Source organism: Vombatus ursinus, unplaced genomic scaffold (assembly GCF_900497805.2).
Source record: "Vombatus ursinus unplaced genomic scaffold, bare-nosed wombat genome assembly UNPS02014784.1, whole genome shotgun sequence".
Lineage (NCBI taxonomy): Eukaryota > Metazoa > Chordata > Mammalia > Diprotodontia > Vombatidae > Vombatus > Vombatus ursinus.
Genome location: NW_020954562.1, coordinates 29,980,035 through 29,998,343, shown reverse-complemented (window position 1 = coordinate 29,998,343; position 18,309 = coordinate 29,980,035). Strand labels below are relative to the sequence as shown.

The window sequence follows — 18,309 nt, the reverse complement described above, 5'->3', positions numbered from 1 at the left end:
GACCCACCTCAGCAAACCAGTAACTAGGCCCCTAACTCCCAGCAGAAAAAGCGTAGGACAGTGCCCCATGTGCCCCAGAATCAGAGACCAACTTTAAAAGCCAGAAAAAAGGCAAACATGAGCAAAAAGCAAGAGAGAAAAACAATGACCATAGAGAAGTATCTTGGTGACAGGGAAGATCGAAACACAAATTCAGGAGAGGACAACAATGTCAATATACCCACATCTGAAACCTCAGAGGGGAATATGAACTGGTTCCAAGCCCAAAAAGCCTTCTTGGAAGAGCTCAAGAAAGATTTTAAAAGTCAAGTAAGGGAGGCAGAAGAAAAACTGAACAATTCTTTTAAAAATACAATTGTCAAAATGGGAAAAAAGTGCACTGAAGTAAACAACACCCTAAAAAGTAAAACGGGCCAAATGAAAAAGCAGGTACAAAAGCTAACTGAAGAAACAATTCATTAAAAATTAGAATTGGGCAACTGGAAGCTAATGATTCTATGAGACATTAAGAATTAATCAAACAAAATCAAAACAATGAAAAAATAGAAGAAAATGTAAAATACCTCATTGGAAAAACAACTGACCAAGAAAACAGATCTAGGAAAAATAATTTAAGAATTATTGGTCTACCCGAAAGCTAGGATAAAAAAAAAAAAGAGCCTGGACAACATCTTTCAGAAAACCATCAAAGGTCCTGAGGCCCCAGAACCAGAGGGTAAAACAGCCATTGAAAGAATCCACAGATCACCACCTGAAAGAGATCGAAAATTGAAAATGCCAAGGAATATTGTGGCCAAATTCCAGAATTATCAGGTCAAGGAGAAAATACTGCAAGCAGACAGAAAGAAACAATTCAAATATTGTGGAACCACAGTCAGGATTACGCAGGACCTTGCAGCTTCTACGATAAAAGATTGGAGGTGGTGGAATATGATATTCTGTAAGGCAAAGGAGCTTGGATTACAACCAAGGATCAACTACCTAATGAAATTGAGCATAATCTTTCAGGGGAGGAGATGGACATTCAATACAATAGCAAACTTTCAGACTTTCCTGATGAAAAGACCAGAAAATTTGATCTTCAAATACAAGACTCAAGAGAGGCATAAAAAGGTAAACTGGAAAGGGAAAAAATAAAACAAAACATGTTATTCAATAAGGGGAAATGGTTTACATCCCTACATGGGAAGATAAAACTTATAACTCTTGAGAACTATAACTTTATTATGACATTTAGAAGGGATATACATAGACAGAGGCAGTGGGTTTAAATTGACTTTGATGTGATGATAAAAAAACTTAATGAAGTGGTAAAAAGAAACTGAAATGGGAGAAGAGGAAAGGAAGAGGTAAAAAAGGGTAAATTACATCACATGAAGAGGCCCAAAGATATATTACAGTAGAGGGAAAGAAGGGAGGTAGATGAGTATTTTTTGGACTTTACTCTCATTGGATTTGGCTCAAAAAGGGAATAACATACTCAGGTAGATATAGAAATCTAACTTGGCGCTAGGAGGGGAAAGGGGAAAGAAAAGGGAAGGGGGGAATAAAAGGGAGGGAAGAAATAGCAAGGGAAAAGGGAGAAAAAAAGGAGGGGGTGCATAGAAGGGAGGGAAGATTGAGGGAAACAGTTCTCAAAAGCAAAACTCCAGTGAAGAAGAAAAGGGAAAAAAGGAGAAAGAAAAGCATAAAAAGAGGAGCGTTGAATAGGATGGAGAGAAAGACACAGACTATAATCATAATGGTGAATGTGAATGGAATGAACTCTCCCATAAAATGGAAGAGGATAGCAGAATGGATTAAAAACTATAATCCTACAATATTTTGTTTACAAGAAACACATTTCAAACAGAGAGATACACATAGGGTAAAGGTAAAAGACTGGAGTAGAATATATTGGACTTCAGCTGAAGTAAAAAAAAAAAAAAAGGGTAGCAATCCTGATGTCAAAGTTAAGCAAAAATGGATCTTATTAAAAGAGATAAAGAAGGAAACTACATCCTGCTAAAATGTATCACTGACAACAAAGTAATATCATTAGCAAACATACATGCATGAAGGGCATAACATCCAGATTCTTGGAGGAGAAGTTAAGTGAGTTATAAGAAGAAATAAACAACAAAATTATACTAGTGAGGGACTTCAACCTCCCCCTCTCTGAGATAAATCTAACCACAAAATAAACAAGAAAGAGAAGTTAAGGAGGTGAATAGAATTTTCGAAAAGTTAGGTATGGTAGACCTCTGGAGAAAACTGAATGGAGATAGAAAGGAATATACTTTTTTCTCAGCAGTACATGGCACTTACACAAAAACTGACCATGTACTAGGGCATAAAAACCTCACAATCCAGTGCAGAAAGGCAGAAATATTAAATGCATACTTTTCAGATCATGATGCAATAAAAATTTCTATGTAATAAAAGGCCAATGAAAGATAGACTAAAAATTAATTGGACACTAAATAATCCAATCCTAAAGAATGAGTGGGTCAAACAACAAATCATAGAAACAATCAATAACCCCATCCAAGAAAATGACAATAATGAGCCAACATACCAGAACTTATGGGATGCAGCAAAAGCAGCAGAAGTTTTATATCTCTACATGCTTACATGAATAAGAGAGAAAGAGTAGATCAATGAATTGGGCGTGCAACTAAAAAAAGGTAGAAAAAGAACAAATTAAAAATCCCCAATTGAATACCAAAGTAGAAATACTGAAAACCAAAGGAGAGACTAATCAAATTGAAATTAAGAAACCTATTGAACTAATAAATGAAACTAAGAGCTAGTTTTATGAAAAAAAAAACATGAAACTTTAGTTAATTTAATTTAAAAAAAAGAAAGAAGAAAACGAAATCACCAGAATCAAAAATGAAAAGAGTGAATTCACCACCAATGAAGTGGAAATTAAAACAATAATTAGGAACTGTTTTGCTCAACTGCATGCCAACAAATTTGACAATCTTAGTGAAACGTATGAATATTTACAAAAACATAAATTGCCCAGATTAACAGAAGTGGAAATAAAGTACTTCAATAACTGCATTTCAGAAAAATATTTTGAATAAACCATGAATGAACTCCCTAGGGAAAAAATTCCAGGGCCAGATGGATTTAAAATCGAATGCTATGAAACATTTAAAGAACAATTAATTCCAATACTATATAGACTATTTGGGAAAACAGGTGAAGGAGTCCTACCAAATTATTATACAAATATGGTGCTTATGCCTAAACCAGGAAGAGTCAAAACAAAGAAACAAGATCTTAGACCAATTTCCTTAGCGAATATAGATGCAAAAATCTTAAATTTTTCCAGCAACATATTGTGAGAATAACGCACTATGACCAGATAGGATTTATACGAGGAATGCAGGGATGGTTCTATATTAGGAAAATTATCAGCATAATTAATCATATCAATAACAAAACTAACAGAAAACATGATTATCTTAACAGATGCAGAAAAAGCTTTTGACAAAATACAACACCCATTCCTATTAAAAACACTAGAGAGTATATGAATAAATGGAGTCTTTCTTAAAATGATAAATAGTATCAACCTAAAACCTTCAGCAAGTATTATATGTAATATTGATAAGCTAGAAACATTTCCAATAAGATCAGGGGTGAAAAAGGGATGTCCATTATCACCACTGTTATTATACTGGAAAAGTTAGCTTTAGCAATAAGAAAAGAAAAAGAAATTTAAGGTATTAGAATAGGCAAAGAAGAAACAAAGCTATCACTCTTTGCAGATGATATGAAGATATACTTACAGAATCCTAGCAAACAGGTAAAAAACTACTTGAAATAATAAGGCTTAGATGCTTAAAAATCTAGCAATGGCTCAGAGTCTTACAATTTAGCCAATAGCTCACTATTCAGAATCCTTAAGAGTCTGCTCAATATGACAGATGTTTTAATAAACCTTGTCTTTGACTGAAAGAAGGCTTGGGTTAAATTCTTTCAGGCAGGAGCTGTATGTTGTGATTTTGGGGTCTCAGTACCCCTAAACCTCAACATTTGGGTAGCCCATATAGGGAAACTGCCTAACCCCAAGTTTTTCTTCAGTCAAGAATGGAAGATATGTAAGTCCCCCCACCCACTTCTTGCTCTGGAGTTGGGGTTGCTCTCCAAGAACCAAGGCTTGGAGGTGCTTTTAGGGCAGACAGTTACGAGGCTGTCTCACACTTGGCCTGATACTCTCAGGCTCTCAGTCCACTGGATCGGTTCAAGGCCATGGACCTGGGTAGACCTTCTGCAGCATAGAGTACAAGGACAGACTCCCTATCAGGAAGCATATGCCCAGTTCTGTCAATTCTCTCAGTGCTAGGGAATTGGGGAAAACTGCAGGTACTTTTTGGTTCCCTGAGGCTTACTTATTCCCCTCTACAGTCCTGAATCCTCCTTCATGGAGGTTACAGGGAAAATTTAGAACAGCTAAAAATATCTTGGCAGATTCTGGAGGTTTTGTGATTGATCTTTAAGGAGTTTTGAAACACCTCTGTACAACCTGGTCACTCCCTTCCCTTGAGTCAAGAGGGTATCTGTTAACCCCTCTCATAGGAGAAGAGAGTTTCACCCTTTCCCCCTCACCTTTGATTTAGCTCTCCCCCCACCTAGGGAAAAGAAAGAGGGGGGAGGGGCAGCAGCTACAGCATGGACCCCAATGGCAATGGCCTTGGGCCCTGGGGCATCCTTTGCCTGGAAGCATCACCCAGGTTCAGCACATCCTGCTCAAGGGAAAGAAGCTAGTTTCTGAACTTGAGTAAGCATGCTTTTTTAAAGTTGTAGTTTTAACTGTTAATTATAAGATGTTGATTCTCTGTGTAGAGAATTTGGAAATGCATTTAACAAAACTGAAGTCACCTGATTGGTGATGGGTTTGTTTCAAGTTTCAAATTGGTGAACTTTTTGTTTCAGTTATGTCAAGCAACTTTTCATAATTTGGTTACTACTAAAATAATTTGGCTATTGCTGGTTATTGTTTTAATGTGTAAACTAGCCAAAAAGCTTATTTTTGGGTTATGGCTTGCTGATAATTTGCAAGTGTATAGAAATCTCTAATGATTGGCTTTTTACACCAGGACAAATTTAAGTTCGAGATATAAATCCTGGAAAAGTTTTTCCTAAGCTGTGATTAGTGAAACTTGCTGTGTGAGGTAAAAGCTCATAGGATTCTGAGTTGTCTGATGGATCATAATAATCCATTGATAATCAATAATCCACCATCTGAGAGAAATACCCCAAGCTACTAAAAGAATGTGATACTGATGGGAAGTCAGCATCGGGAAAAACTGAGAGGACAGTTTCAGCCTCAATCTAAGATGGGATCCTCCTGGCTCAGTTTCCCCATTATGTTTCTTTGAAAGGGAATGTTAACCCCCTGTCTATTCCTGAGTCTGGCTATGAGGTGCATTTGATACAGCATGGTTGGAAAACTGAATTATCTGAATCCAAACAGAGCTTAAGAATTTTTTATCCTGTCATTTGGGCCCAGCAGCCTTTTCTGTCAGATTTGTGTCTTCCAGACTACAGGCCATTCACCTACAATTAATAGCAAACACGGGGTACCAGCCAATGTCCCCTCATTATTGCCTGGATGCAGCATGTGCTGGGTTCCAGTCAACCTCCTCTTTGGAACCCCCTCAAGGGAGGGAGAGTTCTACGCCCCTTGTCAAAAGGAAGCAGTTTCAGAAGCCAAGACCTTCGTCCCTTACCTCAAAAGAATTTAGGTCCCATTTGTTTGAAGGGGGAATGATGAAGGGAGATAGACCCTAAAAAGGAAAAACCCTGGACTTTCCACATGGCCAAATGTCTGGCGTTTGCCAAAGACTATAATCCCATCAACTGGCCTTTGATTGTGACTATACTCAATATCCCAATTCTGTTACCCTTAACCTAGCCTAGCCTCCATTGTCTTACCTCCCTATGGCCCTGGCCATTTCCCACCCTTAATCCTAGCTAGCCTCCATTCTCCCTTGCTCACATGGTCCAGGTCCCAGGAGTTCTGTTTACCCCAGCTTAATGGTCACTCCCATCCAGATCTCCTTAGACCTCTCCACCAGTCACCCAAAATTACCTGGCCACTCCCAGATCCCTTCCACAGTCTTTCTGTATATTGTCTCCATTAAGGTACTTAGATTCTTAAAATCTAGCCACGGCTCAGATTCTTACAATCTAGCCAATAGCTCACTAACATTCAGACTCCTTAAGAGTCTGCCCAATATGAAGGATGTTCTAATAAACCTTGTCTTTGGCTGAAAGAAAAAAAAAGAAATAATAAACAAATTTCACTAAGTTACAGGCTATAAAATAAACCCACATGAATCATTGGCATTTCTATATATTAACAACAAAATCCAACAGCAAGAGATAGAAAGAAAAATTCCATTTAAAGTTACTGTAGACATTTTAAAATATTTGGGAGTCTACCTGCAAAACAAATCCAGGAACTGTATGAACACAATAACAAAACATTTTTCACACAAATAAAGTCATATCTAAATAACAGGAAAAAACATCAGTTGCTCACAGGGTAGACTGAGCTAATATAATAAAAATGATAATTCTACCACAATTAATTTACTTATTAAGTGCCATACCAATCAAACTACCAAAAATTATTTTATATGGCTAGAAAAAATAATAACAAAATTCATCTAGATAAACAAAAAGTCCAGAATATCAAAGAAACTAATGAAATGAAATGCTAGACAAAGTGGCCTAGCCATACCAAATCTTAAATTGAATTATAAAGCAGTAATCATCAAAACTACTTGGTACTGGCTAAGAAACAGAATGGTGGATCAGTGGAATCGGTTAGGTATACAAGACACAGTAGTCAATGACTATAATAATCTACTGTTTGATAAACCCAAAGACTCCAGCTTCTGGGATAAGAACTCAGTATTTGACAAAAATTGCTGGGGAAACTGAAAAATAGCATGGCAGAAACTAGGCACAGACCAAAATCTTATAGCATATACCAAAATAAAGTTAAAATAGGTTCATCATTTAGATATAAAGGCTTATATTATAAACAAACTAGAAGATCAAGGAATAATTTACCTGTCAGATATATGGAGAATAGAAGAATTTATGACCAAACAAGAGATAGAGAACATTATGAAATGCAAAATGGGTAATTTTGATTACATTAAATTTGGAAAGTTTTTGCACAAACAAAGCCAATGCAACCCATTTTAGGAGGGAAGCAGAAAACTGGGAAAGAATTTTTACCACTAATGTCTCTGATAAAGGCCTCATTTCTAAAATATATAGAAAACTGAGTCAAATTTATAAGAATACAAGTCATTTCTTAATTGATAAATGGTCAAAGGACATGAACAGGCAGTTCTCAGATGAAGAAATTAAAGCTATCTACAGTCATATGAAAAAATGCTCTAACTCCCTCTTGATTAGGGAAATGTAAATCAAAACAACTATGAGGTACCACCTCCCACCTTTCAGATTGGCCAACGTGACAAAACAAGAAAATGATAAATGTTGGAGAAGATATGGGAAAATTGGAACATTAATGCATTGTTGGAGTTGTGGATCGATCCAACCATCTTGGAGAGCAATTTGGAACTGTGCCCAAAGGGCTATAAAAATGTGCATACCCTTTGACCCAGCAATAGCATTTTTGGACTGCATTCCAAAGATATCATAAAAATGTGAAAAGGACACACGTGCACAAAAACATTTGTAGCAGTTCTTTCTGTGGTCGCAAAGAATTAGAAATTGAGGAGATTCTCTTCACCTGGAGAATGGCTGAACAACATGCGTTACATGAATGTAATGGAATACTATTGTGCTATCACAAATGATAAGCAAGCAGAATTCAGAAAAACCTGAAAAGATCTCTATGGACTGATGCTGAGTGAAGTGAGCAGAACCAGGACAACGTTGTCATTAACAGCCATGTTGTCTGATGACTAACTTTGATAGACTTAGCCCTTCTCAGTAATGCAAAGATCTAAGACATCTCCAAAAGTTTCATGATGGAAAATACTATCCCCATCCAGAGAAAGAACTATGGAGTTCGAATGCAGAACAAAGCATACTATTTGCTCTTTTTTTTTTCCCTGTTTTGTTTTGTTTCTTCTTTCTTGTGGTTCCTCCTATTTGTTCTAATTCTTTTTTACAACATGACTAATGTGAAAACATGTTTAATAGGAATGTATATGTAGAATATCAGATTGCATGCCATCTTGGGGAGAGAGAGGGAGAAAATTTAAAACTCAAAAGCTTATGGAAGTGAATTTTGAAAACTAAAAACAAATTAATTTAAAAAATAGAAATAAGAAATAAAACCATTTAAAACAAAAACAAACAAAAAAAGACCACTCAAACTACATTTATTGTTTACTGAGAAATGAAAAACAATTGGGAAGTGTGTTTCTATTTCTTTCCCTGGTAAAAAAATGTTAATTTTTGGGCTCTCTAGATTTACATGTAAATTGTTAAATTCTAAACGATATTTTACAGTGTGCTTAGAACTTCACTTTTTTACGTTTGTGGAAGAAAGCACTGAGGATCTCAAAAATAAAGTCTTCAATCTAAAATTTCCAGTCTATTTGTTATTCACACTCAAGTTCCAGGGAGGGATATGAAAGGTTCTAAGACAATCTCAGACAATTAGAAGTGGTGTGAGGATATATAAAATAGACAATGTGATAATCTAGGGAAAATGTAATCCAACTAGGAGACAAAAGACACAGACCCTTGTTCTGCTTTTGACAATATCTGTATTTGTGACCCTGGGCAAGTCATACTTTCTCTATTTTTCAGTTTTCTCACAGGGAAAATAAAATAACTAACTTGGTTAAATGATTCCTCAGAGAGGCAACTTAATGTCCTGCAATGAAAAAAAAGGATCTGGACCATTACTCTCCCTCAAGGCACACATCCAAATCAGAAGACACCTCTTGTTTCTACCTATACAATATCTTTTTGCATTCATCCACTTCTCTATACTCACCTGGTTATCACTCTGCTTTAGATTCTTCTTACCTTTTATTGCAATAGCCTCTTCATTAATCCCCTTCTCCTTTCCAACTTGCATTCCACATATGGCTGCCAAAGTGATTTTCCTAAAGTGAAGGTTTGGTTTTGCCACTCACTGTAGTTCCCTTTTACTTTCATGACCAAATACAAACTTTTCTGTTTTTAAAGACCTTCACAGCCCAGGTCTGACCTACCTTTCTGGGCTTCTTACACATTGTGTATTATTGGTCCTCTTCATGTACTTTGGTTTTTGTTTCTCAAATGTGACCACTATGTGTCTGCACTGGTTGGTTTCCATCACTGAAAAGAATCCCCTTATTACCTCCACCTCTTACAATTTCCACTTTCCATCCAAGTTCAATTCAAGAAATGCATATTATCCTTCCTGATTCCCCTTGTTGCTTGTGCCTTTCACCCCTCTCCTGTCAAAAATTACCTTGTATTTCTTTCACATGTATTCCATATATACTTATACGCATATATTGTCTTCATCTTTGCTCAATATAAGCTCTTTCAGGGCAGGGATTGTTTCATTTTTGTTTTGTATTCCCAATGACTACCACAACCCCTGGTACACAGCAAGTGCTTAATAAATGATTGTTTATTGATTGATCTATACTGATTTGTAAATATGAATAAATTTATTTAACCTGTTAGCACTGCAAGCAACTAAGACTAAATTGCACAAAACGTTAATTAGCATTGATAGAAGAAATTTCCACATAGGGAACTCTGTACACAAACTCAAATTCTAGATGATACAACAGGCCTTTTTCAACTCCAAGATTCTATGAATGTGTAAGGCAAACTAGGAAAATCCTATGCAAGATTTGCTGTCACTATTCAATTTTTGTGGCCATTCTTTTGAGGTTGGAAAATATAATGGAAAGAAATATTAGTAAAATAGGAATGCTATTTCATAAGCACATAGAGAAAGCTAAATTAGTATTTTATTGTGTAGTCACGATACAATATGTGCCAATGCAATATTTAAAATGGTTTTTTCTATTACTAGATGCTGGATTTTAGCCATAAAATTCATTTTATCATTTGGAAATAGTATCAAATATACAGTGCTTTAAAGTTTGCAAAGTGCCATATAAATGTATACATATATTTTTCTATATATATACATATATGTATACATAAGTACATGATATATGCACAAATGAAGCTATACATATATTTTATACATACATACAGATATATATATATATGCATATATGTAAAAATGTACAATTTCATTTGAGCCCTGCAGAATCTTTGTGAGGTAGGTATCATAGATATTATTTTTCCCATTTTCACGGATGAGAAAACGGACACACATATAAGTTAAGTGACTTTCCTATGGCCACACAGCTGAGACAAGACTGAACTTAAGGTTTTCTGGCTCTGGATCTGTCACTCTCTATAACAATACCATGTGGAAAATTGTAAAAAGTTATCCACTACCGATTCTCTCTTTCTATATTATTTTGGATAACCCATATAGTGCCTAAATTTTGATATTCATATTAAGGAGTTAAAATATTTACACTTTTCCTAAGATTGCACTGACACAAGGCCCATGGAATTGTAAATTAGATTTGCATTATTAATATAAGTGATTATCAATGCTTTGAGATTTGGAAATAATCTTCCCAATTAATAAGTTAACTACTTAAGTGTGGGCACAACAGAAAAAAAGATTCATGATCTTTGTTGCCATATTACTATCATATGAGAAGACAACTGACAATGAACTATAGCCAGCAATTTTCAAATAAATTTTTCCATAAAATGATCCATGCAAAAACTTATGTCTTCCAGGGAAATTTTCTATTTCAAATATTAGAATTTTCTAACCTAGAGGGAAATAATCTCCGTTCAATAAAAGAAAAAGTAAGATAGATATCATTTTGTAGATACTACAAAAAATGACAGCAGAGGAAGCTATTGATTGGATCTCCTGTCTAGTGGTTGGCTGTCCTTGACCTTGTGTTCCCTCCTTACCTGTCCAGTTAGGTAAAGGGTCCTAATTATACTTAAGAAATTAAATTAATCATCATCTGCTGATGATGGTCAGGTAGAAGGTGATCAAATGAAATACTATCCTTTTTACTAACCTACCCTATGATCTTCTGTAAATACTTAAAGGCAACTTTCATGTTCCCACCAGTAAATACAATGCTTCAGATGTGGCATGACTAGAAGAGCAAGACGATCACTTCTTGGGTCAGTCTTTAGTCACGGGCTCATGGAACCACTGGTTCACAGATCTACCAATGGAAGGGAATTTGAACTTCCAGATCACCCATTCCAGCTCCTCCAACATACACACAGATGTACACACACATACACAAATGTGCATTCAGATATATGTATGTAGGTACATATGTGTATATATGTATACATATATTACAGGCTCATAGAAGCACTGGATCACTGATTTAGCCATGGAAGGGAACTTCTAGGTCACTCACAGTTGTGTGTGTGTGTGTGTGTGTGTGTGTGTATGTGTGTATAAGAGCTGGAATATGTGTGTGTGTGTATTTCCATATCTGTATATGGAAACTAAGGCTCAGAGAGCTTAACTGACCTACCCAAAATCACATGGGTAGTAAGTGTGAGCTTAGTAAGTGTCAACCTTTTGATAGGCTTCTTTATACAGAATAATGTGACAAATATAATTTACTCACTATTCCTTAATTTTTTTTCTTTTTTTAACTTATTAATTTATTTTTATTTTCAAAACTCACTTCCACGAGATTTTGAGTTCCAAATTTTCTCCACATCTTGTCCCTACTCCCAACCCAAACCCAGCATACATTCTGAATATCTCTTCCCCTAATCTGCCCTCCCTTCTATCACCCTCCCCCACTTCTCTTATCCCTTTCCCCTTCTATTTTTCTGTTGGGCAGGATAGATTTCTATACCCCATTGCCTGTACATCTTATTATCCAGGTGCATATGAAAACAATTTTAACATTTGTTTTTAAAACTTTGGGTTCCCTCCCTTCCTCTCTCCCCACCCCACCCTCATTGAGAAGGCAAGTAACTCGATACAGATTATACATATGTAGTAATGCAAAACACTTACATAGTAGTCATGTTGTGGAAAACTATATTTCCCTTCATCCTATCCAGCTCCCCGTTTATTCTAATCTTTTTTGACTCTGTCCCTCCTCACAAGTGTTTGCTTCTAGTTAACCCCTCCCCCAATCTGCTCTCCCCTTTAATATCTCCCTGCTTTCTTATCCCCTTCCCCCTATTTTCCTGTAGGGTAAGATAGATTTCCAAAACCAATTGAGTGTGTATGATATTCCTTCCTTAAGTCAAATCCAATGAGAATAAGATTCACTCATTCCCTCTCACCTTACCCTACTTCCCCTCCACTGTAAAAGCCTTTTCTTGTCTGTTTTATGTGAAATAATTTAGCCCATTCTACCCTTCCCATTCTCCTTTTCCCAGTATAATTCTCTCTCACCCCTTAATTTTATTCTCCAGATATCACCCTCTCATCTTCAACTCACTCTGTGACCTCTATCTATCTATCAGCTATCTATCTATCTATCTATACATATATTTTTTCCCCTCCAACTACCCTAATACTGAGAAAGGTCTCATGAGTTACAAATATCATCTTTCTATGCAGGAATATAAACAGTTCAACCGTAATAAGTCCCTTATGATTTCTCTTTCCTGTTTACCTCTTCATACTTCTCTTGAGTCTTGTATTTGAAAGTCAAATTTTCTATTCAGCTCTGGTATTTTTACCAAGAATGCTTGAAAGTCCTCTATTTTACTGATTGTCCATTTTTTCCCCTGCAGGATTATATTCACTTTTGTTGGGTAAGTGATTCTTTGCTATAAATCCTATCTACTTTGCTCTCCAGAATATTATATTCAAAGCCCTGAGGTCCCTTAATTTAGAAGCTGCTAAATCTTGTGTTATCCTGATAGTGTTTCCACAGTACTTGAATTGTCTCTTTCTGGCTGCTTGCAATATTTTCTCCTTGATCTGGGAACTCTGAAATTTAGCTACAATATTCCTAGGAGTTTTCCTTTGGGGATCTCTTTCAGGAGGTCGTTGGTGGATTCTTTCCATTTCTATTTTACCCTGTGGTTCAAGAATATCAGGGCAGTTTTCCTTGATAATTTCTTGAAAGATGATGTCTAGGCTCTTTTTTGATCATGGCTTTCAGGAAGCCTAATAATTTTTAAATTATCTCTCCTGGATCTATTTTCCAGGGCAGTTGTTTTTCCAATGAGATACTTCACATTGTCTTCCATTTTTTCATTCTTTTGGTTTTGTTTTACAATGTCTTGATTTCTCATAAAGTCACTAGTTTCCATTTGCTCCATTCTAATTTTTAAGGAAGTATTTTCTTCAGTGAGCTTTTGGACTTCCTTTTCCATGTGGCCAATTCTGCTTTTTAAGGCATTCTTCTCCCCATTTGCTTTTTTGGATCATTTGGGTTAGGCTATTTTTTAAGGTGCTATTTTCTTCAGTATTTTTTGGGTCTCCTTCAGCAAGCTGTTGACTTGTTTTTCATGATATTCTTGCATCATTCTCATTTCTCTTCCCAGTTTTTCCTTTACTTCTCAAAATCCTTGTTGAGTTCTTCCATGGCCTGGGATTGATACATATTTTTCTTGGAGGCTTTGGATGTAGGAGCTTTAGCTTTGTTGTCTTCTTCTGGTTGTATGTTTTGATCTTGTCACCAAAGAAAAATTCTATGGTCTGACTTTTTTTTGCACAATGCTCATGATCTCAGCTAATTACTTGTGTTTTAAACTCTCTGTTAAGGTAGGAGTCTGCTTCCAGTGTGGAGAATGTACTGCCCCAAGCTTTGGAGTTTTTGTGCAGCTGTTTTCAGAGATACTTCTAGGGACCTGTAAATTTTCAGTTCTTCCAAGATGATATGATCAAGAGCAAGGTGTTTACTCCTTTCCTGGACTGTGCTCTGGTCTATGAGTGACCACAAGCATTCTTTTCTGCCTTGGAACTGTGAAGAGGATTCCCTCCCCACTGCCACTACAAGCTCCACCATACCAGCCCTCTTCCTTGCAGTAGGACTGCCACTTAGGGCTGTGACCCAGGTCCAAGCACAGGCAAAGCAAGAGAATCCTGCCTCAGCACCAGCAAAGAGATCCCTGCAATCCCCCTCTGATAAGCCACTCAATTCTCCCTCAGTCTGTGGGCTGAGCTCAAGAAGCAGCTGCCGCACAGGAGATGCACTGGGATTGGGGCTGGGACTGAGCTTCTCTCTCACCAGAGTCATAGACTGTTCCTACTGACCTTCTAAGTTGTTTTTGGCATTTGTGGGTTGAAAAGTCTGTAAACCCCCACAGCTGCCTGTGATTCAGTCCTCTGAAGCCTGCTCTGTGTTCACTGAGGCATGGTCTTTGCCTGCATGCCCACGCTAAACTGCGTTCCTCTCCCAGCTTAGCACGACAGACCTTTCCAATCAACCATCCAAGTTGTCTTGGACTGGAAATTTGTTTCACTCTGTCTTTTTGTGGGTTCTGCTGCTCTGAAATTTGTATAGAGCCATTTTTTATAGATATTTGGAGGGCTTTGGAGGAGAGCTCAAGCAAGTCACTGCTTTTACTCTGCCTTCTTGGCTCTGCTCCTCCTTCTATTCCTTAAACTAATAGCAGAAGTGTTGTTTTTCTAGGTTTTTTGCATTCATAGAGATTATTAGTAAGAAGATCATTTAATCTCTAAATACTTAGTTATTTTCTCTGTTTAAATTTCTTGCCTGCTATATTTAATACAAAATTTTCCTATGACTACTACAATAAAGCATATAATTTTGCATCCTCAATAGACTTTTTTTTTTTAAATGAGGATAAAATATTTCTGGAGACAACATGATGTTTGGACAAAACTCAGTGATTGCTATCATCTTAACTTAGGACCTCAGTGACATTCTCATGAACACAGGTCAGCATGATAAAAATGTTTCCCATCCACCTGAATTAATTTTCTTGTGTCAACTATGAAAGGAACGTCCATCTGATCTACTTAGAAAGAGGGAGAAGGTTGAGGTTACTCACTAGTTTAACTCGGTGTCCAGGTGTAGTACTGATTTCCCACGTGCATTCCTTCCTACTTGGATACTTGTCTGGCCAGTTGGGACTGGTAATAACTCCATTTGGACTGTGAATCTTCTCCTCACACTCCGCTGTACCAATAATGACAACATCAATTAGTTTGAGAACCTGTCCTACTGTAGGGTCAGAAAACAAGCAGATTAAAAAAAAAAAACAGTCTTGTAGAATGGAAATTACTTTCAGGAAAGTAATCATCTCTTCAGTCTCTATTATTACAGTTGTTAATTTTGCAAACTCATTGACAGTGATTTGATTGCATTTATTTTCTTGCTAACATCAAATTAACCATATTGATTATGAGTTAGATAAATTCTAAAAGGAAAGAAACTTACTGCCTACTTAAAACTATGAAATCTTTAGTAAAGCCCTTAGCAGAGTAAAATATAGAACAAACAAGAAAATCAATATATGTGTATATAAGACATGTAAAGCAACACTACAAACAAAAATGAATAAAAATTGAGTTCATTCATTAGTAGAATGATAGATGATTTATATATTAGAATGAGAGACACTTTGTATACAGTTTTCCTAAAAGATATATTATTCATCCTATACATCTGCAGTTTTCAACCAAATTATTTTAGCAGAAATAGATGACTAATGTTTTAAACCAAGTTGTTCAACTCAGAGGCAGATATGTGAGCTAAGTTATTCATGAGGGGTGTGTGTGTGTCAGGTGGGGGATGAACAAGCATTTACATAGCACCTACTATGTGCCAGCCACTGTGCTAAGTGTTTTACCTGCAAGGTAGGTGCTGTTACTATCACCAATTTACAGTTGAAAGGAAACCCAGGCAAACAGAGGTTAAGTGACTTGCCCAGGGCCACACAGCTCGTCAATGTCTAAGATTATATTTGAACTTATGTCTTCCTGATAACAGGGCCTGGACATTATGCACAGCACCACCTCTCTACCTCAAGTGCATAATGATCATGGCAATTCATTTATATTGTGCTGCATAGTTACAAAGAATTTTACATACATTATCTAATTTGAAATAAAGGCAAAACATACGACATCCAATTATCCCAGACAATTCACATACTAAAAGGCAACAGCAACCATGATAACTGATTGCCAAACATTTGTTGTGTTCTTGTGTGATTGTCGTTGTTAATGTTGTCTTCACTGCAGAACTTTGCAAGTACTTTTTATGTAGTAATCTATTTGGAACCATTATTTTTCATAATGATAAAACATTTAAAAAGTGTACACTTTATAATGATAATGTTTTTATAATAATTTTGACATTTATATACCATTTCGAAGTTTACAAAGCACCTCGTATAATTCATCCCATTTGAGCATTAACACAACATTGTCAGGCTATTATCCTCATTTACAGAAAAGGAAACTGAAGATCTGTGACGTTAAAGTGATTTGCCCACAGGCACATTGCTAGTAATTATCAGGACAGTGATTGTGCCCAAATCTTCCTGGTTCCCTTGCTACCTCTCAGACTTGGTCTGTCAGAATTGTTTCAATGCTAAAGAGATGAAGCTGACTTTTTAATATTTACATACAGATTCTTAATTAGAAAAAATACTTCAAAATATTTCATGCCTCTATCCAAAAAGAAAACTGCTTGTAAAAATGCAAACCTAATGCAAAATTTTATCCCTTCAAGAAATTGGGAAGATGTTTCTACTGTTTTCAATAAAATTAGAATTTTATTGAATGGATTATTTATATTTAAAGTCTGTTTGTGAATACTAAGAGCAGTAACACGTGCTAACTATGAGTGAGCATATGTTCATTAAGAATAAGTCATTCTAGGCTTATCCTCACTGATGCTTTGATGGGAATGCTAGGTATGTTGAAAAATAAGAGGAATTTTTCAAATATGGTATATAATTTGATTTATACAAAGCATTTCACTAAGTTTCTCACAATATCCTAGTAGATAAGATGGAGAGCTGAAGATCAACGGTACTGCACCTTGCAGAATTTTGAATTTGTCGGCCAATGAGACTCTAGGAGTCTTGACTGATGGAACAACATGAACCTGGAGAAAAGTCTTCAAAAAAGTGCCAGATGGCTCTGTCCTTACTTGGAAGAAGGAATGAATAGCATGCTTATCAAATTTGTAGGTGACAAAAAGCTGAGATAGCTAGCTAGTACAAGAATTCTGATTCACAAGATCTTTACAAGTTGGAGTTTATAAGTATATAGGGATAAATGTAAAAATCTACACTTAGGTTCAATAAATCAAAACAGAAAATATAAATGAGATGTGGTTAGAAAGTAGTTCATTTAAAGACCCTAAGAGTTTTGTTGTACAATAATATTATAAAATACAACCAAAAAGACCTTAGTGGATCTTGGGCTGGATCAATAGTACTACAGTAAAAAAAAAAAAAAAAAAAAAAAAGAGAGCGAGAGAGAGAGAGAGAGACAGGAAAATACTAATCTTACTATTCTATGTTTTGATTAGACCCTATCTGCAATATTGTATCCACATTTTAAGAGGGACACTGATAAGATAAAATGTGTCCAGAAATACTGTTAGTCTGACCATGTCTCTTTCTGGGCTTAAAAAGTTTAATGTCCTCCCACAGAAGAAAAACAAAGCTCCTCAGTCTCCACAATCTGGTTACAATCTAACCTTCAGCCTTATTTTACATTAGTCCCTGTCATGCCTTACATTCCTATACTTCTCCAAATTGGACTGCTAGCTGTTTAATGATAATTTCTGTTTGCAATTTAAAAAACACTTTATTGTACGTTAGCTCAACATCTCAACAACCCCACAAAAAAGGAATGATAAACAGGTAGTACAATGGATGACAGAATTGTATAATTCACATTTTATAAAGAAGGAAATTGAGTCCCAAGGAAGCTTAGTGACTAGTCCAGGGGTGGGGAATCTGCCACCCTGAGGCTGCATGTGGCCCTCTAGGTCCTCAAGTGAGGCCCTTTGACTGAAACCAAACTTCACAGAACAAATCCTTGTTAATAAAAGGATTTGTTCTGTAAAACTTGGACTCAGTCAAAAGGCCACACCCAGGCAAGTTGCCCACCCCTGGTCTAGTCTATGGTCATACAGCTAGTGAGTAGGATTCAAAATCAAGGCTTCCTAACTCCAAGCCAAGTATTTACTTCACTGTAAGATCTCTAATTGTTTTTTTTTGTGAGACAAATGGGGTTAAGCAACTTGCCCAGAGTCACACAGCTAGTTAAGTGTTATG

General features: G+C 36.3%; 1 protein-coding gene across 1 annotated transcript in view; it reads right to left on the bottom strand.

Annotated features, from left to right (window-relative positions):
- TLL1 (tolloid like 1) overlaps positions 1 to 18,309 on the bottom strand; it is a 333,372-nt gene that overhangs the window by 31,729 nt on the left and 283,334 nt on the right. Inside the window, exon 18 of the mRNA XM_027866868.1 lies at positions 15,061 to 15,188. Within this exon, the coding sequence (XP_027722669.1) occupies positions 15,061 to 15,188 (128 nt within the window). The remainder of the gene's footprint in view (positions 1 to 15,060; positions 15,189 to 18,309) is intronic.